The sequence below is a fragment of the Leiobunum rupestre genome, chromosome 4, assembly GCF_980474605.1.
Source record: "Leiobunum rupestre chromosome 4, qqLeiRupe1.1.hap1, whole genome shotgun sequence".
NCBI lineage: Eukaryota > Metazoa > Arthropoda > Arachnida > Opiliones > Sclerosomatidae > Leiobunum > Leiobunum rupestre.
In genome coordinates, this window is record NC_143387.1 from 17,662,218 (window position 1) to 17,686,046 (window position 23,829).

The following is a 23,829-nucleotide window of genomic DNA, read 5'->3' on the forward strand; positions in this document are numbered from 1 at the left end:
ATTTGAAAAACACTCTCTATAGGTATAACCTTAGCAATATTGAGTGTACTATCAAACCTTTCTCCGGAAAAAAAAACCCAAGACGGTGACCATGCATTTGTATCTCAGCTTCCCTCGGCAAATTTTAGGTTTGGAAATGGTCTACGTTCCGTTTTGCTACCCTTATTTCTGAGTAGGCCCACGTACAATAGATGTTTCTATAAAATATCAGATGGTTCGTGTTACTATTTTTCGACGACGCTCGGAACAGAATTTGAAGTGTTAATCAGCGCATGCCAAGAAAGTAAATACAACTTTGGCCGAGAAAGCCAATTATACATTTTATATTTTATATTTTATATTATTTTATATTATATTATATTATATTATTTTATTTAATATTATATTATATTATTTTATTTTATTTTATTTTAATTTATTTTATGGAAACACTTATTTCAATTTAACGCGTAAGAGCATCCATTCACAATTAAACGCATCTCAGAACGGTGTGTTTTTATTTGTCTCTTGATAAGGCACATAGTAGGAAAAAACGAATATATCTCTAGAGAATAAATATCTTTGTATAATAGGAACAAAATGTTTCAAGAACTCAAGCTCGATGTATTTCTTGTATATAGATATAGAGTATATGTAGATAGTTTAAAATCGAAAACGCTAAAAGTACAGGCACTAAAAGTATTTATATTTACATTAAAAATGTCCCGTCTCGGGGATTATAATGATATAACAAATTGAACCATTTCGTATCTGGTTTTACCACAATTTCAATTCTACGTACTTTTCCTGGGAGACAAACATTTTTGGTCCACGCGTATATTGAACGTTTTTTATTCTATAAATAACTATTTTCTTCCGTCGTACAAATAAAATCTCCTGAATTTTCTAACAGCGTGAAGTAGAGATATGACCAGAGAAAGAGCAACGGGCCGATACGATTTCGGCTTGGACCTTGGTCAAGCCGTCGCTGGCTCTTTGGGTTCGGTAGTCATTCGTTTGGCCATCTCGGCGATGACCTCTTTGAAGATGACCGCGTCGACGTTCTGTCCAAGCATGTAAATGAGGAACCAGTCGCCGAGGGAACCGCGGCGTACCACCGTGTGCAAATGGTCCAAGTGGACGACTCGGAACCTCATGTTTAGGAGGTAGACGCGAACGGGTGGGCAGGCCGCGATGATAATTCGAAAGAGCAGCACCACTCCGGTGAGACACGACAGGATAATGAACCAAAACCACAAGAAAATGTAGACTTTCTCGTTGATGATGTTCAGTGGGAGGATGCAAAGGGCGTCGAGCGCTTCGATGTTTCCGGACGCGCCGTATTTGTGAAAGCGGCACTTGGTAACCCGCGGGAATATCTTAATCATGGGGTCGGTACGCATCTCGGGGTCGTTCTCCGCGAACTTGATCACTTTGAAGCCGTAGTCCATGAACTCGCCATCGAAGAATTTATCGATGAGGAACATTTGACCGACGACGTTGGTGAAGGCCAGCGCCTCGCAAAAGAAGTAGCGTCCCGCGTACCAGTCGTGCTGTTTGAGGCTGGACATCAGGTAGTCGACCAGCAGTTTCTTCTTCTGCTTCTTCTCTTGCTCGCCGCAGAGACCGACGTCCAGATCCATCATGAGCGCCTGGATCTTGCCTCCTTCCCACATTCGCCAAAGCCAGCGAGGAATGTAGAACAATGCAGCTTGGAAAAACAACGTGAAACAGACCCACTGGTAGTACTTGTGGAAAACGAATTGCTGCGGATCCGTTTCCGCGTTGATCCCTGCACGCAAATACAAAAACGAAACGATTTGGTTAAAATATATACATATATCAAAATATCAACGACTAATTCTTTCAACAGTGCGGAAATTATATAAATATCACGTCAAATAATTAAATATCACGATTTTTTTTAATAACATATATTAATAGTAAAATTTTCTCAAAACGGATTATTTACATAAAAAAACAACCCTCAAAGGTCAGTATGCTGATCTCGTCTGAGGTCTAATGGTAACTCTAAATATTTAACGGATATATCGAGAACACTCGTTCAACGGCTCTCTTACCTAAGTGTGTTTCTTTCGATTTTAATAATAATCGGTTAATAGACAAGGCAACGCAGAGTGGCCATCTCCTCAGCAATGGCTAGCAGCCTTTTCAAAAGACATTAAAGATCTTAGGCTTTTCCGAATTTAAAAAGCGATTATTTTTTAACTAACCTATAGGAATTTGCACGGGTTTGCATAATTTCGCGTTTTCAGTGAGATTTTCAAGTTGTTTTACATAGATGTGAAATTATCCTTTTTCTTTGACCAAACAACGGAATATCTTTCTACGTTATCTATGATTTTTATTTAAAATTATTATCCATAGCGATGATAAAAGTAAATTGCGAGATCGTCGAAAGACAAATCTGCTGAGGCATTTGTCGGTGATGATCATAAATTTATATAATGCCAACCTCCCCAAATATTTATAACGCTGTACACAGTAAACGATATATCTCTAAGGATAACTGCAAATTGAATAACAAAGGAAAACACAAAAAAAATTTAAGGTTTGGAAATAGATCTATTCAAATTTCAATGGTGCCACCTTTCTACTGCTTAATTTTCCTCACTACAACCACGGCCAACTTCGATCGCGCGTACCACGCTTTAGCGGCCCGGTCAATCGCCTCGCATCTAATGTTAATTTGCGTGTATGAATAATCCCGATAGGGGCGCTACATACGACCAAAAACCTACTAAATCAAGGAAAAATGTTTATTCTTCGGTTTTCCACTTTCCTATTTCGTTAAAACAAGGTATAGTAAGTTAAACTATCTTTTCGCAATATATTTATGTATAATTCATAATTTAAAAAAAATATTACCTTATAAATATTAAATGAAGAAAAAGAGACACGTTTTTTTACACGAAGGCGCCATATTAGAATGCATAGTTTTGAAGGCTGTAGAGGTGTTTAGAGCGTTTTGACGCGTAAATAATGTATCTCTTAAAATTTATAAATCTTTAATAATAACAAATGTTTATTAATAGTATATATATAGCAAATTCACGAGTTTATAACCGTTCTTAGGTAGCATTTTCTGTAAATCTAATTAATTTTAAGAGTAAGAATCTTAAAACTAATATAATTGAAGATAAAAGATGCTTAGGTACATCTTTGGAACTAAATAGGTCAAAGATAGATGGTATTCAGCCTGCATTTCAAGGAGGATGATTTCTGTTCAGGTTTGTACCTTTATTATGGAAAAAATTTCAGTCAGATAAAATTACAAACCGGCCCTTTCTAAATATACAATATTATTCTAGGTTTAAAAAGATGAAAGCTTAAAACTTGTTGAAACCTAAAATTATAATTTATTGCGCTTATAATATATTTAAACTTAATATTATTTAATAAAAATGTTAAATAATATATTTACCCTGAAGTTACAGTGATCTTCTTTTCACTTTTTGTTTTATTTATTTATTTACATGTGTTTCAAGTATTAAACAATAATACTATGTTGCTGGCAGCATCTAGAGGATGTTCTTGGTTTCTGTTTAACTCTTTTATAATTTATAAACACCGTTAAAAAATTTGAATCATGAAAAAAATATTATACTATTAGTTAAATATTAACCTACATTCGGTTTAATTCAATGTTTTACAAAATTTATTTAAAAATAATTGTTTTTGTGGATTTTTCCTATCTGACTAACGTTAAATTTTGGTCGTAGCGAAAGCCTGGTTTGAAAATATATACACGGTAAATTCAGGCGATTGACGGGGCCGCTAAAAGCGCGGTACACACGATCGAAGTTGGCCGTGCTACAACAGACGTTTCATCCCGGAAGATTGTCCTTTGAATATTACGCGTCGTCTGCTTCTCGTTAATCGCGTATCGAAAATAAATAACGATGCACATAATGCAAACTGACAATGAAATCTATGATCGTCACCTTATTTTGACAGTAATTAATACTGTATCACGAACATCTGGGGTTTTTTTTGCCTTTGTATAGTGCTAGTTTTTTTGTGCGTTGGCGGTCATTATTTTGACTTAGAATACGTTGCGAAAACTGTGCGAGGAAATGCATTGTATATAGCAACTTTATAAATAGAAATAACTTCTAGAAAATATGTTTTATAAATAACTAAATATAACTACGCAGTGCAATTTACAATATCCATACGAGCTATAGACTAGGACTGGGGTTGTTCACTAATTTTGTTACTCAAAAATTGATTATCCCTTAGCATAATATGTAGTGATATCATGAATGTATTTGTTTATACTTAAGAAGAATGGCTCGAAGAATAAGCTCTAAAAGAATCAAATCAGCCCGGTATCCTACTCGTTCTTCAAAACCGACGTCTTCCGAAGCATTTGAGGCACAAGCAGGTGACGTTTTCCCTACCGCCCCCCCCCCCTCGCGCCTGTCGTCCAGCTGTAAATTATCATTCTCCCGAAGAACCAATTTGTTTATTCATTTATTTAATACCTTTTTAAAGCTAATACTTTCACTCTAATGAAAAATACTAAATTGAATTTAATATAGTATTTAATTAATTTAATGTAATTTAGATTCCGGATTCTGATATAAAATTATGATACGCTTCGTAACACGTACGAGACATCTCTCCCTTCAAGGTAACATTTAATAAAGCTTTCAAAGGCTTTATATCTAGGTAAATAAATAATTCAATAATCTTGAACTGATCTTCCGATACTCGAACAAACCGATAAGCACTCGTTATACCTTAAATTTTACACTTCATTTCTTAAATACTTTTTTTTACATATAGTGGATATTATTTTATATCAGTTTATCCATAACTAATAATAAGAAGAATTTAATAACTAAATTTATTTAATTCATTATTTCAAATAAGTTTCAAGAATGAAGGGGCGTAGCTGGGGGGGGGGTGACGGGGACGACCCGCACCGGGTGCCACCCATCTGGGGCCGTTTTGGGGTGACACCCGACCGTGATAAAAATAAAAACTTACACAAACTAGAGAAATTCGAAAAAACTTTTTTTTTACATTTTGACTAGTAAGTAGCACACCATGTTATCTGCACCGGGTGGCACCGATGCTAGCCACGACACTACATGCTGGGGCGTAGGAACCAGGGGGGCAATGCCCCTCCCTAGAATTTTGCTGCGAGCGCCAACAAATTTTATTGCCCCCTCCAACTTTTTGATCAGTTGAAATCTTCAAAAGGCTCAAATTCTCATTTTAAAAGCATAAAAAACTTATAGAACCTCAACTGTGTTTAAATTTCAGTCTTTTCCAATTTACAAAGTAGTAAAATGTACACATGCATTCGGAGAAGCTACATTACATTAAAAATTCAAAACCATTGTCCAGACCCCTTTCCGTTTCTCTTTGCCCCCTCCAACTTCTAGAACGTTCCTACGCCCCTGACTACGTGAGTTTTAACGGAAGTAAATGAATCAAAGTTGTTGATATGGGCACGAAATTTGGGCTTCCACAATTCGCAAAAGCAATTCAATGGTGCTGCGGCACTGCTGCCTAATTTATTAAGTTGCCCAGTGTACATTTGGTCGTTTGGATATGAATCATTTATGGCATGACGCTTTATTTGGTTTAGAATCTTTATAGAACAATGCGAAAAAACTAATTCGTAATAAATATACATTATAACAGAAATTGAGAAAAGAGACGCTTTATCCGAAATTGATAACCATCAACCCTGGCTCTTCTTATCGTAACGCTCTCCATCCTTGACTTTCCCTTTGATTTAAAGGGTCACAATTGTTTTATGTATAATCTGCAGGTGTTTTGTGAAAAGAAGAAGGTCACGGGAGGGTAGAGGAGGAGCTTCTCGTAACCTTTGCACCCGGAGTTTAACTAAACATTTGACTTCTGAGCTCATTCTCGATGATGTTACCCGAGTATTATATCCTTTTTCCCTGATAGAAGAAGTGGATAAGATTTAGCTTACGATAAAAGTATTCATCGTTTTATACTGGAAAAATTATTATCAGCCTCCAGCAGTTGTTTTAAAAGTAGGGTTGGAAAGATAAAATTGCGCGAGGGAAAAATGTCAAACCAAGAATGAATTTATTTTGACTTTAGGGAGGATAACTGTGTTGAAACGATTGGCGATGCTCTCAATCCTCGTAATGATCTAAAAGGAAGCTCCTCTCCCATTCAGCCCTTGATTTCTCATTGGTTCCCTAAAACGGAGCCTTCCGACGCGATTGAAGAGCACACGGTGCCTTTCTTACTTCCTGCTCTTATTTCTGGGAATTGGTCCACCTCAACCTGGACATCCTCCCGAAAAAGAAAGAACTACATGAAGTAAACATCCCTATAATTTTTACATTTTACATGATGAGCCCATGCGGTGTCATTTTAGGCATCGACCTTTTAGCGGGCAATTCTCGTTCTCCACGAATTTCTTCCATCCCGCAAAAGCACGTTTTTTATGGCCCAGATGTATATTTGTCTCGAAAGGGTTTCATTGGGAGCTTCCGCTTATAGCCGTATATAATCGTGGCCAGACTAATCAAAGTCTGAAGCTGTCAACACCTGCCAGCAAATAGAAAAAAAAATATGACCCGAAGTTTCCTGTGCCAAAATTTGAAAATATTTTAAGTTGAGCCGGGATTTCAACTGTTTTGTCAAGCCACTGACGATTTAAATTACTAATTATTTAATTAATTTTGGATGGAAATTATATGGTGATAGCTTGTTTAATTAAAAGCTAATCGGATTGTTGAACTATGCTCTACAACGTTAGTTAAAATTAACTAGTAAAACCTCTTTAGATAAATTAAATAGTATAACCACTGTAGATAAATTAAATAGCATAACCTCTTTAGATAAACTAAATAGTATAACCTCTTTAGATAAATTAAATAGTATAAACTCTTTAGATAAATTAAATAGTATAGTCTTGTTAGGTAAAATTAGCTAGTATAACCTCTTTAGATAAATTAAATAGTATAGTCTTGTTAGGTAAAATTAGCTAGTATAAACTCTTTAGATAAATTTAAATATTATAACTTTGTTACGTAAATTTAAAAGGAATAACCTTGTTAGGTCAAATAAGTTAGTATAACCTTGTTAGCTAAATTTAAAAAGTAGAAAACTTGATAGTTAAAATTAAGTAGTATAATATTGTTATGTAAAATTATTTTGTATAACCTATTTAGGTAAAATTATTTAGTATAACCTTTTTAGGTAAAATTAATAAGTATAACCTTTTTGTGTAAAATTAAAAAGGACCAGAAACATTATTTTTCTGCTTGAATTTACGGCAGTTATCTCATTACGAACTTTCTCTAAATTTTTAAGGCTAAGTAGTCATATCAAGTTCCTTTATAAATTCAAAGGATTTTTGGTAGTTTTATAGAAACGTTTTGTATCAGAGTTTGTTCCCTAAAACAGGCGAGAACACATTTAAAGAAAGAATAATACGGAAGATTTGGGTGTATATGATTTTCAACTTTCAGAGTCAAGCAGATTTTATAAGCCACGACGAAATCTATTATATCCTTTTTAAACTAGGCTTACAAAACCGAGTTTAGTAATGCAAAGATTATTTTTCATATTTATTTAAGTATAGTGGTTTACTAAAGTCCCGCTATCGTTGACAGCAGCTTTCCTGGTGAGTTTATCTCAATTTTATTGTTCAAAACTGGTTATCAAACCGATTGAGCTCTAGTGACTCAAGTAGGAAACATTATGATATCCGTATCGTATGGTACCGGTGTCGAGTGTATTGGCATATCTTACTCATGCCGTGATATTGACCTTTCCTTTTATTGTTTGTTTATGTATGGTGCTATGATAATAGATTATATTTCCATGTCAACACAATTTCTCAAATTTTGGGGCAATATTCTAATATTAAAAATTTAAAAATTTAAAAAAAATGTATTATAAATATCGATCTAATGAGAAAAGGTAAATGCAGTGTCTTTTATTAATGGAGTTACTAACAATGTAAGTAAAATTCCCAGATTTTGGTCCACTTTGGGGGAACTTGTCCCAGCGCCACTCAGCTCCCATGGAATCTCAATATATAAATAAAAGCTATTCTTCAAACTGCTGTTTTTTAAATACGCGGCTCTGACGTTGGGATGCTGACTATAAAATACACCAGAGAATTTATCCTGTAGAATAGGCTAGTTTACGAATCCAGTGTCACCTCCCTTATCAAAGATTAAAAACATTTTTTAAAAATAAATATTTATTGTAAGTTAAGGAATTTCTAACGCTTTAAATTGAAGTTTTCGGAACCACGCTTATTCTCGTAATAAATAATATTTCGTACGCGTAGCTTATAGATAAAATAGAGCCACTATACCTGGATGAGGAACTTCTTTGCCGACTTGTTTGTTGTAGGCAGTGCTGATAGTGAAAGTGGTGTGTATCCAACAGTAAGTGTTGATGATCTCCCTGGAAATGTCCTTCGTGTGGACGCAGTCGATGGGTTCGCCAGCGTACTGCTTCGTCGTGATGACGATGCAGAAGGCCAACAGCACCAAGACGGTGAAGGTGTAGTGCAGCCGGAAGATATTGTTGTCGATGTGAATCCTGCTGATCTTGAGCAAGGACTTCAAGCTCCTGAGGACGTCCAGCATAGCGTTTGGGCGAAACGAGTCCGCCGACAGGGTTCTGGTTGACCAAATCGAACCAAACCCGCCGCGAATAAGGAGGGAAAATAAAGAGACTTCCACTTAACACTCGTCGGATCGACGCGTGGTGAAACGGAATCCCCCGAAGCCGACGGACGTGACTCGGGTAAAGTACTTGGGCCCTTTTGACATATTGGATTCCTTTCTTTTTACTCAAGCAATCCGCGGTCAGCTTACGGAAGAGCTCTTAAGTATTAACGATAACCAAAGCTAAGCGAAAACACGATACGTCGATGGCCAACTGTTCGTCGAACACTGTCATATTTCTGGTTTCGAATCGCGACGGACACGTTCTCGGCGACACGTACCGAACAGCCTCATCGCGTCGGCCGGCAAAACTATCCACCCAAAACGATTTTTCCAACAGAGACTAATTATAGGTTGAATTAACGCGAGTACGAGGCGATTGCTGACACGTGGCAGAATTTCAAGACACGAAAACGAAAATGTGTATTCGTGGAAATTCCTCGAATTCTTAGCGCGGTGCCAATATTATTTCAAAGATTACGAAAAGGTATAATTAATACACGTATAGAACAAACAATACGGCTGTCTTTAATTTATATAAATAATATAAATAAATAAATCAAGTCTTAAGCCTAACCATTTATTAAACGCTTCCGCTTCAACCCGTACCGTGTCGGGGTGAAAAATCCCTATTCCTTGGCGCGCATTATCTCACTCCGGCCCGCCGCTCCCAAAAACTGACTCTCACTTTCTGTTCCCTCTCCGCGTCGGACTCCCACTAAACTTCTTCACGGAGTTCGTTCTTCCTCAGCTTCTCGCGATCCCAGCATCCCCATTCTCATCCTCTCGCATCTTTGTCGCAACCCCCCCCCCCGAGACGTCATCCACTTTCTTCGATGCCTGTTCTTTCCAACGCGCTGCTTCTGCCGCTCTGGGAAACGCGCGCCGCTTGTCTATTTATAGCGCGATGGTTCGGGGTTCTGCCGAAACCGCAGAAGGTTTGCGAAGATTCTCCCTCTTCATTTTCCTGAAATTTATATCCTTATTTTACCCCTGAGCGTCACTGAGACACCCTTCTTGGCCCTGGGGATCATTCTAGTGACTCTTGGCGAGGGTAGCACCCAAACACCGAGAGTTAGTTTCGTTCCTTTTTATATTCAGTCCCGCATCTCGCCGGGCCTTTTTCGAGCGACTTCTAAATAAAGATCCCGGAGTAAGATAATATAAAATGACTTCGTAATCGTTTAATTGGCTTCTTAAACCACGGTGGCTATGAAACTTCTCTTTGTCATAACGAAAGTTTTTCTCTTTTTTGTCGCTCGAGATTCGATATAGGGAACCGGAAAAGAAGAATTTATTTTGGCACGCGACTCGATTGTCACTATAGGAAAGTGTCCGCGGTTTCCGGCGCCATCTTGCGGGAGTAATTGACGATGAAAAATACTCCGTTCTTCTTATATTTATGACACGTATAATGTACGCGAGCAGACTTAAGACTCGAATCTCTCTGGAATTTTCAAATGTTTTTCTCGGTAAATCATTAACCAATGCCTAAAATATACTTGTCTGAACCCACGAGAGAGGCCAGCTTGAGACGGAGTGGAACTATTTTCATAAATTTATCGTTATGTATCGCTATAAGACTATCACATTAGTTCATAAGTAGGGATGCACCAATTTATCGCCCTATTTTTCCAATATCGGCTAAAACGAAGAAAAAAACTAACAAATGACAAAATTTCTTTGATTGGCCGCGCCACGTACGCCAGACTTCAGAAGCTAGATAATTATCTAATTAGACAGGGGGTTAGAGTGTAAACAAAAAGAACAAGTTGGCAAGCCAAAATATACCTCTCCTCGGAAGAATTGTCCCTAGTGGTATTAATTTCTCGAGATAACCCTTAAAGATAAATCTCCGCAATTTAGAGTTATTTGTTAAAAATGTTATCCCAGTTCTATCCCACCCGGTATAAAATTTTAATTATAATTAAAATAATTTAGACGAAACGACCAATTTTAATTTATTCCGAATATCATAAATTAAGTAGTTACAACAACGAGTTAGACGTATTATAACAATGCACAATTGAATTACACCCTTTTTACAGTACATAGTTTATCGAAATTTTGTTAAAAGAATATTCCCTAAGGCGATAAATTTACGAGAATAATTTCCCGCCGCCGTTATATCGAAAATTTATTTGATTCGGGATTGCCAGAACTGTAATGTTGTGGGCGAGTGATTAGAAAATAAAATGGCAACCAGAATTATGCAAAATTATAAATGTTTATTTTTATTCAGAACAGTCTATGGAACGTTCTAGATTTAACTTTCATCAATAACCCAACAATATATATCCCTTCTACGTAATTGTACAGAACTGGCACTCAAGTGTCTAAGACTAGATTTGTCTTAGTTCATCGTGATTGAAAAAAAAACCAAAACACACTTACACTTAAGTAAATATCATAAATTATACTGAGTCATTTTAACTAAATTCAAACTACCTAACTATAAACTGTCTTAATTAACAGCTGAGAGCTGTTCGCTACTAATTACTTCCAATCTACTTAATTAGCCTCACAGGTTGAGTTGATAATTTCAAGTGTATAATTAGGTTATTCCAATTCAAAAAATAATAACAATCAATTTTATCTTACAGCTGACTTGAGTTAGTTCACAATTACTTTAACGATTTCAGTCTTAAACACGCACTGTTCATACACTTAAGTCCACTCACTCACGTTCCAAACGCGAAACACAATTTAACTCTTTTCTTGACCGAAGACCGAACATACTAATTAAAAACGCAAAATTACTTCATAACGTTTGACCGACAACAGGACCCCGTCCTGTAGTAGTTCGTCTGACAGCCAACAACTAAGAAAGACTATATCTTCTATATTGACGGCAACGGCGTTATATACTTTTATTTTCTGTTTTATTTTGACCCGTCGAGATTTGACTATAGTTCGAAAAATTTAAGAGATTATATTTTTTACCCGGTTTGATTGATAGTTCTCCACACGGTGGCGCTATATTATTACTTTGATATAGTTTCCGCGGGAGTTTTGAATAATTATCCTTTTTCTAAGCGTTATTAAAAGGTAACAATGAGCTACTTTTTGTGTTTTAACGAAATTTTGTTAAGAATTTAACAAAAATTTAAAACAAAACAAAGTTCAATAAACAATATATACAGATATTGTATTAATCCGTTTAGTAAAAAACCCGCCTTATCATAATGGTTCCTTTACTTCAATATTTTCCCTAAGGAAGTTCCATTCCTGATAACGATCAAATTTTACATTAATATACTAAAATATTTAATTAAATATAAGAATAATATAATTTATAAATATTTAATTAAATATAACATTAATATAATTTATAAATATTTAATTAAATATAACATTAATATACTAAAATATTTAATTAAATATAAGAATAATATAATTTATAAATATTTAATTAAATATAACATTAATATAATTTATAAATATTTAATTAAATATAAGATTAATATAATTTATAAATATTTAATTAAATATAAGATTAATATAATTTATAAATATTTAATTAAATATAAGATTAATATAATTTATAAATATTTAATTAAATATAAGATTAAGATAATTTATAAATATTTAATTAAATATAAGATTAAGATAATTTATAAATATTTTATTAAATATAAGATTAATATAATTTATAAATATTTTATTAAATATAAGATTAATATAATTTATAAATATTTTATTAAATATAAGATTAATATAATTTATAAATATTTTATTAAATATAAGATTAATATAATTTATAAATATTTTATTAAATATAAGATTAATATAATTTATAAATATTTTATTAAATATAAGATTAATATAATATTAAATATTTTATTAAATATAAGATTAATATGATTTATAAATATTTAATTAAATATAAGATTAATATAATTTATAAATATTTAATTAAATCTAAGATTAATATAATTTATAAATATTTAATTAAATCTAAGATTAATATAATTTAAAATATTTCATTGAATATAAGATTAATATAATTTATAAATATTTCATTAAATATAAGATTAATATAATTTATAAATATTTCATTAAATATAAGATTAATATAATTTATAAATATTTCATTAAATATAAGATTTATATAATTTATAAATATTTAAAATGATGTAGAATAAATTATAGTACCTAGGACATAACTTTTAGGACATTCGCCAAAGCTGTTTTTTAGAAAAACACCGTTAATTAACAAGCGTTGGTGGCTGAGTGGTTAGAGTACATCTCTTGCACGAGGCAGACCCGGGTTCGATTCCCAGCCGGCGCCAAAAAAATCGCAAACTGATACTAAGACGAATACCGCGTACAATTGGTGGAAACCCTGCCATTGGACGTTGAGAGGTTGCATAACGTCCCAAAGTCATTAAGAAGAAGTTGGAGAGAAAACGCACATACAAAGTCAACATCCACAACAATCATAATACAAACACAACAAACTCAACACCCGCAACCGACACAACACGAACTCAACATTCACAACGAAATATCCAATCAAACTGAATTAAAACTGTCGCGACGGTGAACGTTGACGAAAAAAGCCCAACCGCAAATCAATCCGTTAACACTCACCGTCACACAGTGGTTTTGCCAACCCTTCGACAAACTGCAAACGCAGAAATTTCGAGAAACTGCGAACGCAATGATTAACCAAATGCCCCGAAAATGCGAACGCAGACCCACAGACAGACACACCCACAGACCGACACGGTGATTGTATAACCCCTCCTCGGAGAGGTAAAAACCATGATATTATAGAAAATATGTATCAAGTAAAATGAAAAGAAACATATTCGGATATGCTCTTGTGACCTTTTTTTAATGAAAAACTAGCTTTAATACCCGCCTTCGCCGGGGTCTAAGTTTTAAAGAATTAGATCTGATTTGTGCGCAAGAAAGGTAAACGCTGTAGTAAAAACGCAACACGCGTAGCAAAAACGTAACACACGTAACACGCGTAGCAAAAAGTCCTGAACCACTTAAAAACGCCAACTAAACCTCCCTTCTACGAAGTCCCTTTCTTTCACACTAACTAACAAGTTGGCAAGCCAAAATATACCTCTCCTCGCAAGAATGGTCCCTAGTGGTATTAATTTCTCGACACGACCCCCAAAGATATCTCCGCAATTCAGAGTTATTTACGAAAAACGTATTCTCGGTTCAAACCCTGCCCGGTATAAAATTTTAATTTTAATTTAAATAATTGAGACGAAACAATCGAGTTTAATTTATTCAGAATATTATAAATTAAGTAGTTACAACAGCGAGTTAGACTTACTAAAACAATGCACAATTCAATTTAACCCTTTTTACAGTACATGTTTATCAGTTGAATATAATACTAAGCAAATTTTAATGAAAGAAATATCTACAGATGGTATTTGTATTTTTCTCGCTTACGAAATACTTGCCGCATCTTTAACGCTCATTTTATTTCAACGCTCGTAGACTTCCAGTTGACGTTGTGACACATACCGCATGAAAAAGACCAATGCCGTCCAATTTCCAATATCATATAATGACTCGCACACCCAGGAAATCATTGACTGCGTTAGAAATCGTAGATATCCAAATATCCACACCAAATATATTTACAAGAAGCAAAAACCTTACCATCAACAAAGCACAGAGAGCCACTTGACTAACCGCCAGCTCTTAAAGCAATTAACGTTAAATTATCTCCTTTGAATTAACACAACTATATATAGGTCGTTAATAATACCCGTAAATAAATAACAAAAAACTAACAAAGTGGAAAACCCACAGGGTCTACCCTTTAACCCTCTTATCTCGGCTGACTGCGCTAAAACAAGATTTAACCTTTAAAAAAACCAGATTAGGCCTTCATAAATTCATTAATAAAAAAAGACTTTATTACCTATTATGCTTACAATGCGTGTCTTAATTTCAGTGAACCTAAGGAGCTATCGGTGGTTCTGTGGTAGAGCGCTCGACTGCCAAGCCGAATGGTCTGGGTTCGAAATCTGGGTGGCGCATTTGTTTTTAATCAATAGAGAAACGCTAAATTAGAATTTCTTCGATGCAATAATTTCAATTTCCATTCTATTTCAATTAAACCAAAATTTCGTACTCTATTAAATACGCTTCCGATAAAGCTGAAGGTCTAATTTTCAATAAGGCGTAACAAGTGTCGGTGGTTCTGTGGTAGAACGTCCGCCTGTCAAGCAGGAGGTCTCGGGTTCAAATCCCGCCCGATGCGATCGCAAATTGATACTAAGACGAATACCGTGTACAACTGGTGGAAACCCTGCCATTGGACGTTGAGAGGGTAGCGTTACACTCAGCACTCGGTCCGTCCCAAAGTCATTAAGAAGAACTTGGAGAGAAAACGCCCATATAAACACAACAGACTCAACATGCACAACCATCAGAACACAAACACCACAAATTCAACACTCACAACCTACGCATAAACATTACAAAAACGTAAAACACCAAACCGACACGACGGTGAGCGAAAAACACCATCCAAACCAAACCGCAAATGAATCCGTTTACGCTCACCGTCACACGGTGGTTTTGCCAACCCTTCGAGAAACTGCGAACGCAGTGATTACACTTTGCACCGAAAATGCGAACGCGTTCGCAGGCCTGACCCACAGACCCACAGACAGACACGGTGGTTGTATAACCCCTCCTAGGGGACTTTGTCCCCTCGGAGAGGTAAAAAAGTTTAAAGGATGGGCGCTAGGAATTCGAGAGAGGAGATCAGGGAAGCAAAGGGGTGGAAGTTCAAAGTCGAGTAAAATAAAATTGAATTATGAGTAAAATTGAATTAGATTAATAACCATGTCACTGTTGTCAGGTTCTTGGAATTAGGCGCGTTTAGTTGGAAATCAAGCCCTGAACATTGATTTAAAATTCCTAAGATCTAGAGTTAACCGTTCTTGAGGTTTTAGGAACATGACATACAAATACATAAATAAATAAAAGGACAAACTTTAAGACTTATGGTTATAGATTAAAAAAATGGTATGACAGTGCACTGAACCGTCTTTTACAATGATTTTATCATATACACTACTGTTATGATAGACAACTTGGTTAATATCGGCCTTGAATAGCCGATATATCGGTTGTACCCATATCGGTGCATCCCTATTCATAAGTATGTCACCTCGTTTGTTAGCGATACCAGCTAGAGAACTATGATTTTCAATTTCTTTTGTTTAGTTGTATCGCGGGTACTGCGACACAAGTGGTTGTTGTCTGGCATCTTCATTATGTAAAATTGGTGTATTAGGCGAAACTATAAAGTCCAGGGGGGTTGAAAAGATGGTAGTCACGTGACTTTATGGAGAACTGCAGTGCCATCTATCCTAATAAATACGAGCTATTATGCATTTTAATAAGTTATATAATTGTTACTATTATTTAAAACATTTTGTAATAGAAAGGTGTAAATTAATAAGCTGTCTGCAGTATCTGGAAGGAAAATCGTTTTTTCTTTACCATCGCACGGCCAACAATGAACGCGACTTACCGAATCGAAGTTGTCTGTGGTTTGGTAGTCACGTGATTTTGTTTTCCCATTTTAACAAGTTGGGTAATACCAAATTTACGTGGTCCTTATTCGGTCGATACTACATGAAAACCTCGTGCTAATACATTATTTACTAACAAAACTTTGCTGAGAGTTTTTCACCAGTAGCGTCAGTAAGGTGGTGCTCAAAAACGGTGACACTCTTTTCATTAAACTTTTTTCTGTTTCATTTTATTCACATTCAATTAGAATCTTGTAAGTGCTTGTGCGAATATTGGGTGAACTACAGCACCGAGTGACACCGTCCTTATTGACGCCTCTGCTTTTCACGACGCGACGCCGTTTTGCGTCAACTCGCTCTGGCGTCACACGAAGCTTTTGGAAGCTCTTCGCTAGAGGGCGATTTTCCTTTTGTGATGACGTCACCAGGGCCGGCGGATAATGTGGGTATGGTGGGTAGAAGTACCCACCCGGGAAATTTCGGGTAGGTATTTTACCCACCCGTAATTGATGTCATCAAAGTCGGTTTTCGTGGGGATAGAGCCACGGCCATTGTCACATAATAGCTAGGTTTCCACTCTCCTCGAAAAGGTTTTGCAATGAATAATAGAGCCATGCTGCCTACATAATAATTTGCACAATTTTCCCGGGACTACGTGTTTTTCCTATCCCCTCCTTGATGAAGTTAGTTCATAAACGGGATCGTATTTAATGGTTTTCGTTGTACCGGCCACAATTAAAAATTCGTCACTGAGAAAAGAACCGCTTTCCCTGTTTTTCCCCACCTTCTTCTTCTCCCCATTGTAGGAGTGAGTCCGAGTAACGCGTGACACTTTTCAGTATAAAAACTGCAGAAGTAAATTTGTAAAATAGGTTATTAAATATAAGTTATTAATTCTAATGAGACAAGCGTGAATAATAAAACGCAGTCTTCGCAAAAGGGCAAATCACAACTTAAACATAGACCTTTGACAAGTTTTTTTTATTTCCCTCGCGTCAATCCCCTTTCTATATCTGAAAATACGGTAAAGACGGACTTATATCGGGAAGTGATGCGGAAGATCAATACAACACTATCTTTATCTCATGCTTTAAATATCGGTGATGTTGAAAACTATGCACGCGGCACTGCCCTGATTAAAATAGATTGAAGTAAATCATCAAAATCAAAATTTAAAAATACATAAAATGATAAAAGCATAATTTTCATAAGTGTATTTTAACGTTAATGTTTGTCGTCATTAGTCTCTCTGTATCAAACATTTATATAAAATAGTTATCAGCTGTTACATTTCTACCTCGCGTTGTGAAGTAGGATTGATAAGTGCGTACACTATAACTTTTAGAAGGTAACCGATACTAAATGTATATGACCTATATGATATTGAGTTGATTATTTGGTTAGTAGTGGGCTCTAATGTAAGTGTTCAAATAATAAATAACTGATTCTCCCAAAACTGCTTATTTGACACCAAAGCCATAAAGGCTCCATTTATTTTTTAAATAATTGTAATTTAAATAATCGGTGCCTAATTTAAAGGAACGACGTTTTCTACCACAAACTGGGGTAGGGAAAGTACCCACAGTTGTCAGTACTACGTTTTAAAACGTTGTCTCTACCTTTCTATATAATTGAGTTTAAATATTTGTACTCAGATCCTTCAAACATCTTTACACGTAGAGTCATATGAATTTTAAGACCTACATGAAGTCACGCGTCGAAATATTTGGAAAAATTGTTGAATCAGTTCTTTTCCGAAAATGCAAAGCGCAGTACAGTTTTTGCATTGCACAATTAATACTATGTGATAATAAATTTGAGAATACTAAATTTTTCTAGTTTTTACCTCTATCAATTTCTCTTAATTAGTATTATATAGGCCTATCGTTTTATGTAGGAAAACCCAATAAATCCCCCCCCCCCCCCTCGTCTGACTACCCACCCGAGATTAACATGATCCGCCGGCCCTGGACGTCACTCTTTAAATTGGTCTCACTCTCTAGAAATATTTGAAACTCTTCTAGTCTACTAACTAAATGGAGTATAACTAGGATGTATCTATAAAGTCAAAGTTCATTTTCTATTAGGCGGGTTTCGGATTGTTTTTGGAATGTTTGCACTTTTGTCGCTATTTGGATTATAGCGCAGTTTCATTTTATTTTTAAATTTCTAATTTTACGCACTTTTAGGAAAATTTTCAGTATATTGTGGAATATTTAAATAAGTGTGTTTTTGGAGAATTTTTAATTTTCTGCGCTTTTTGGGTGATTTGTAATTATGTGCGTTTTTTGATAAATTTTAATAATGTGCGCTTGTTGGAGAATTTTAATTTTGTGCGCTTTTTGAAGAATTTTTAATTATGTGAGTATTTGGAGAATTTTAAATTTTGGGCGATTTTTAGGATAATTTTTAGTTCCACATCAAAATACATTTATAGTGGAACTTTTGCTAGGACCGAAATGTAGTAGTAGTAGAAAAAGTAGAAGCAGTACTAGTAGTTATATTTCGTTTTGGAACTCCCTCTGGTCCCCGCAGGTTCTTCTCTCATCTCCTTTGGTTTCTCAATGCGCTTGCGCGGAATCGCTACAGAGTGTGCTGGTGGAGCCGGGCTCGATCCCAGCTTGTGGCACTGGGTGAAACCTCCGAACAATTTCTTCGGCGTTGGGTTTGCAAGTTCTCTCCCCACTGGTTAAAGGGTTTTTCCAGCGAGCACATCGGTTTCCTCTTTACTTAAAAACTTGTAGAGGTTTGTAGCGTTTATTGTCACACTATAGGAATGTAGGTCAGACACCATAGCCAACATACGACTGCCACAGGCCCGTAGCCCGGATTTTTCAGTTCAGGGGGCCTAGCTAATTCCTAAGGGGTACCCTTAAAAATCAATTGGTTTTCAAAGACCTATGAGGCTGAGACTACTTTCAAATGAGCTTAAGGGTTCACACTGGCCACACTGGCGTTTGGCATTGGAACAAGTGGTTTAAATAAATAGAAACTTAATTTATATAAAACTGAAATTGAAGTTAAATTTCCAATCACCTTAGTTGGTCTTTTTGGGTTTTTACCACAAATTTATCCATACCTGGACTAACAATTACTTGATTAATCTCATGTGAGTCCATAGCGAAACTAAAATAATTGTATTGGGCGTTATCCCTATTTAAAATAAATGCATGCCAGCTCTGTTAAAATAGCATCTGTTTCACATAGTTCCACACTAAAGCTTCCGAAAACCGCCGCTTGAGGGAAATACGCCAATTGAGAACCTTCTATTATTCTGAACCATAGAACGTCACTACACGGAGAAAATAGAGTGAAATAAGCCGCAGTTAGTATACTTGGGTAAAACTGAATACACCATAACGCTGTACCAAAGCATATAGATTACAGTACTACGGGAAATTACCATAGATAGTATAGTCCAATCAGTATTTGTAATTGATTAAGTGCCATATTATTGTTTCTGCTACAGCTAAAACTTTCAACTTCAATGAGTGGAAGTGATAATATAGTGAAGCAAGGTACACGAAAGTAAATAATATAGTTTAGACAGTTGGACTTAGCTAAATATAATATGTGAATAGGATATTTTTATTGATTTTGTTTAGTTAGCATACTTACTTTGATATTTTTCTATAGGGCACAATGATATTTTTAAGGGGGCACAGAGACCCTTTGAGGGGCTCCGATAGGGCATTCTGAGATATTTTTGATGGGGCCGGACCCTCTCAGGGCCCCCGTTGGCTACGGGCCGGGCCTGCTACAATTAGAAAACCTTTCACTATTGGGAGTAGCGATAGCTGCAGTCTAGGGGCATAGGCTTACTTATAGAATTGATACTGTCTATGATTCTGATGATAAGGATTTCTACCATTTAATAACTAATTAGTATATGAGCATGAACATTAAAATACACATACACCTGTAACACAAATTAACAGCCCATATTGAACACTTGAATACGCAAATACATTTAACTCCCAAATTTGCAAGATGTTAAAACATCAAAAACATTAAACTAATAAACAAGATAAAATATAATCCATTAAAACACAATTAAACAACATAAACATTTACAACACGATTAAAACCACTCCTAGCCCACTCTATATACGCCTAGGCCTCGTTCTTGGTACCGAAAATAAGCAGCCAAACTTATGTCAACATGACATTTGGTCTCTGAAGTCTTGGACAACAATCGGCCACGGCTGAGATACTCTGCACATACACGAGATCATACGACGCAACAGCGACATGTGATGCAAGCGCAATTCATACCGGTTCTTGACTCCTTGATACCATGGTGGCTGCACACAGCTAATCTACCGCGGGTGACCGCGAACGGCTCGTCAACTCTCGTAATAGTCCAAGAGCCCATGACAAAATAAGCATGTGATAAGGTACACGATGGGTCAAGGTATTTTTTAATTAGGTTAGTGATTTTTAACAAAGAACTGTTTCTCTTACGGGTCAAAGTGGGGGGCTTTTCGGAAATACGAACCACGTGACGTCACTTCCGGTGACCTTGATAATGGATTCGACCTGATATTGGTATCATTCGATTGGTCTCAACGTGCTCTTACCAAATATCGCTAAATTAACCTTCAAATCTGAACCAAACGGCGTATAAGACTAAAAAAGTAATTTTGTCTTATATATGTAAATTTGGGATCGGCTCGAAATTAGTTTTTTAATCTTATACGCCTCTTGGTTCAGATTTGAAGGTTAATTTAGCGATATTTGGTAAGAGCACGTTGAGACCAATCGAATGATACCAATATCAGGTCGTATCAATTTTCAAGGTCATCGGAAGGGACGTCACGTGGTTCATATTTCCGAAAAGCCCCCATTTTGACCCGTAAGACCAACAGTTCTTTGTTACAAATCACTAACCTAATTAAAAAATACCTTGTCCCATCGTGTACCTTATCACATGCTTATTTTGTCATGGGCTCTTGGACTTTAAGGTTTCAACTTTTTCTACCATTAGTGGCCGGTTTTCCCACTTTAAACTTTCCGTATAAGCGCGGCCGGACTTAAGATTTCACGCACCACTTGGATTCTTTCACCCAGGCCAAATGTGCCTTTTCGGGTCCCAACTTTTTGGTTTTGTTCGAGACCACTGTTAATCACGAAGATCGACAGTAGGTCACCACCGAAGTGACCAAATCAGGCCCAGGGGGATCGCCTTAGTTTTGGCCAATTGGTGAAGGGGCCCAGAGGGTTGATAGCCCTATCACGGAATACACCGAGGTCATACAAATAACATTTTCTGAGAATCTCGAAAATATGGGCCACACACGCTGAACTAGGAGTGCAATTATCAGAAACATAAAACGACTATTTTAACATTTGGGTAATATTTACAACCGCTAAAATAATCCTTATATTATTTAAGGCAGTGAGAAAGTTAACGAATTCCTAATATTTATTATAATGAATGCGGGATGAAAATAGGCAAGAAGCTTTTAAGAAGGGTTCAATAAATTATTTATAGGTAAGGGGACATTAAAGCGGATACCGCCCACACGAAAGTGAAAGATAAGAGATGGATACAATGGGGAGAGACACGCCTAAGCCTATAGAGACACCACTTCCCAGGACTGTCCCGTCGACGGCTATCCATATGGGACAAATTACTCCACCCAGCGGCCAGAGTGGGCTTCAAATATATGTGCCCACTGCCCCACATGCAGAACCACTTTCCCAACTAAAAATAACTTGAATTTAAAGAAAATAAGCTTCTGTAATGAAATCATTAAAGGGAAACTAACAAATCACTGTTTAATATTTGAGATTACATACATAGATAATATGCCTAAGATCTGGCGTTTCTGCGGGTTAACGGTAATAGCAAGGATTCTATATATAGAATCCTTGGTAATAGTAAGTGTAGGGATATGTTGGCTCGCGTGGCATGAAAGGCCTTCCACCACCCTCCTATGAATTGTAACCTGGCCACCCGAATTAAAAAGTAATAAAAAACGCTAGATGCCTAGGCTTGGGTATTAGCAAGAATGTATTGAAGTTACTAAGAATATTTCAGCATAGCATTAACCCCTGGTAGCATCCTCACAGCTTTTGTGGAGAATGTTCGTCTGCATTTAAGGGGCATTCAAAGTCATACCATATAGCAAACTTGAATGGGAAAGCAGACGAATTTAAGCTACAAAGGCTGCGATGATGGGAATCAGAATCCTGTAGTCCAATATTCTTAGTAACTTCAATACATTCTTGGTATTAGCCAAGCTGATTATTATTATATCCATAAGTATATGACACTAAATGATGCATTATATTGAAGTATGACACTAAATAAAACTGTGTAACGTACAATCATAAGTAACAATATCCATAAGTAAGACACTAAATAAAGCTGTGTAACGTACAATCATAAGTAACAATATCAATAAGTAAGACACTAAATAAAGCTGTGTAACGTACAATCATAAGTCACAATATCCATAAGTGGAACTTATATTAAGGCTGGGCCACCTTGTTCATTTGGTGTCATTTTTATGGTTTTAGGGAGATTTTTTAATGTTATACGCTTAAGCGGTTTTATTTTAATATTGTACGCTTTTTTAATTTAAAAGCATTTTTGACTATATTTCTTTAATACTTCTACATTTAATTCGATTTTGTACTGTCCAATAGCTATGGGGAATTTAGCTTAAAACTAACCCAACATTCGATCACATTGATTGGCATCAAAATCTGTTCATCTTAGCCTGGCCTTTATAGTTGTAAGGACTTTAAGACAGTATAGTGTCAAAATTATTTTGCGATCAGTATATTATTTTGTATACATGTATATTGTTTATAATTATTATGTATGAGATATTAACGTGCAGCTTAAAATATCCTAAAATACATTTCCCTGTTACCCTCTCTCTCTTTCTCTTTCTGAGAGGGTAGAAGAATTCATTTCTCAAGTATTCCTTCTCGGAACAATTTAAATTGCCAAAGTTCCCAAAACAGTTTTAGATATTTTTAACGCGCCCTCGAAAAATGGAACTAGAAGTCGCTACTTCAGCATCTTCACAGTTTGTAAAAAGGCAATAACGCTTGGGTTTTACATTCTTCCGAAGACATATGGCCGAATACAAAAATGTCAAAAATTTAACTTTATAAACTACCACTATGATAATAATAGCAGTTTGTTTTACAGTAAATACAAAAAGGGTACACTTACTGGACCCTTTGTCTTCAGTAAAAAAAATTAAACGAAAAAACATAAACTTAAGAGATAATTGCGTGGAAATTTTTAAAGGACTTAACTTAACATTTAAGAAACACAATCAAATTTGAAAGAACTTAACTCTACATTTAAGAGACACAATCAAATTTGAAAGAACTGCATTGCAATTTTAGTTTGGATAAACTATTAAATTTGAAAGAGCTGCATTAAAATTTTAGATAAACTATCAAATTTCAGAAAAAATTGCATTTAAATTTCAACATGTGAGAAACCTAGAGCAATATAATTTGACTTTCAAAACCCAATGCATTTTCCAGTTTTTACGTTTGTCCGAACGCTTTTTGGGAGCTTTCTTAGTGTTACATGTACCATGATTCCAACGAACGCAGAGTGAATAGAAATTGTTAACGCAAGTAGA

At 35.7% G+C, this 23,829-nt stretch overlaps 1 protein-coding gene across 1 annotated transcript; it reads right to left on the reverse strand.

Moving 5' to 3' along the window:
- Positions 1-513: 513 nt before the first annotated feature.
- Positions 514-8,722, reverse strand: LOC149946527 (innexin shaking-B-like). Its single transcript, XM_090172747.1, has 2 exons — positions 8,330-8,722; positions 514-1,771 (listed from the first exon to the last, which is right to left on the reverse strand). Exons 1-2 carry the CDS (start codon positions 8,604-8,606, stop codon positions 957-959), a joined length of 1,092 nt encoding a protein of 363 aa, XP_090028873.1. The 5' UTR covers positions 8,607-8,722; the 3' UTR covers positions 514-956.
- Between the last annotated feature and the right edge of the window lie 15,107 nt (positions 8,723-23,829).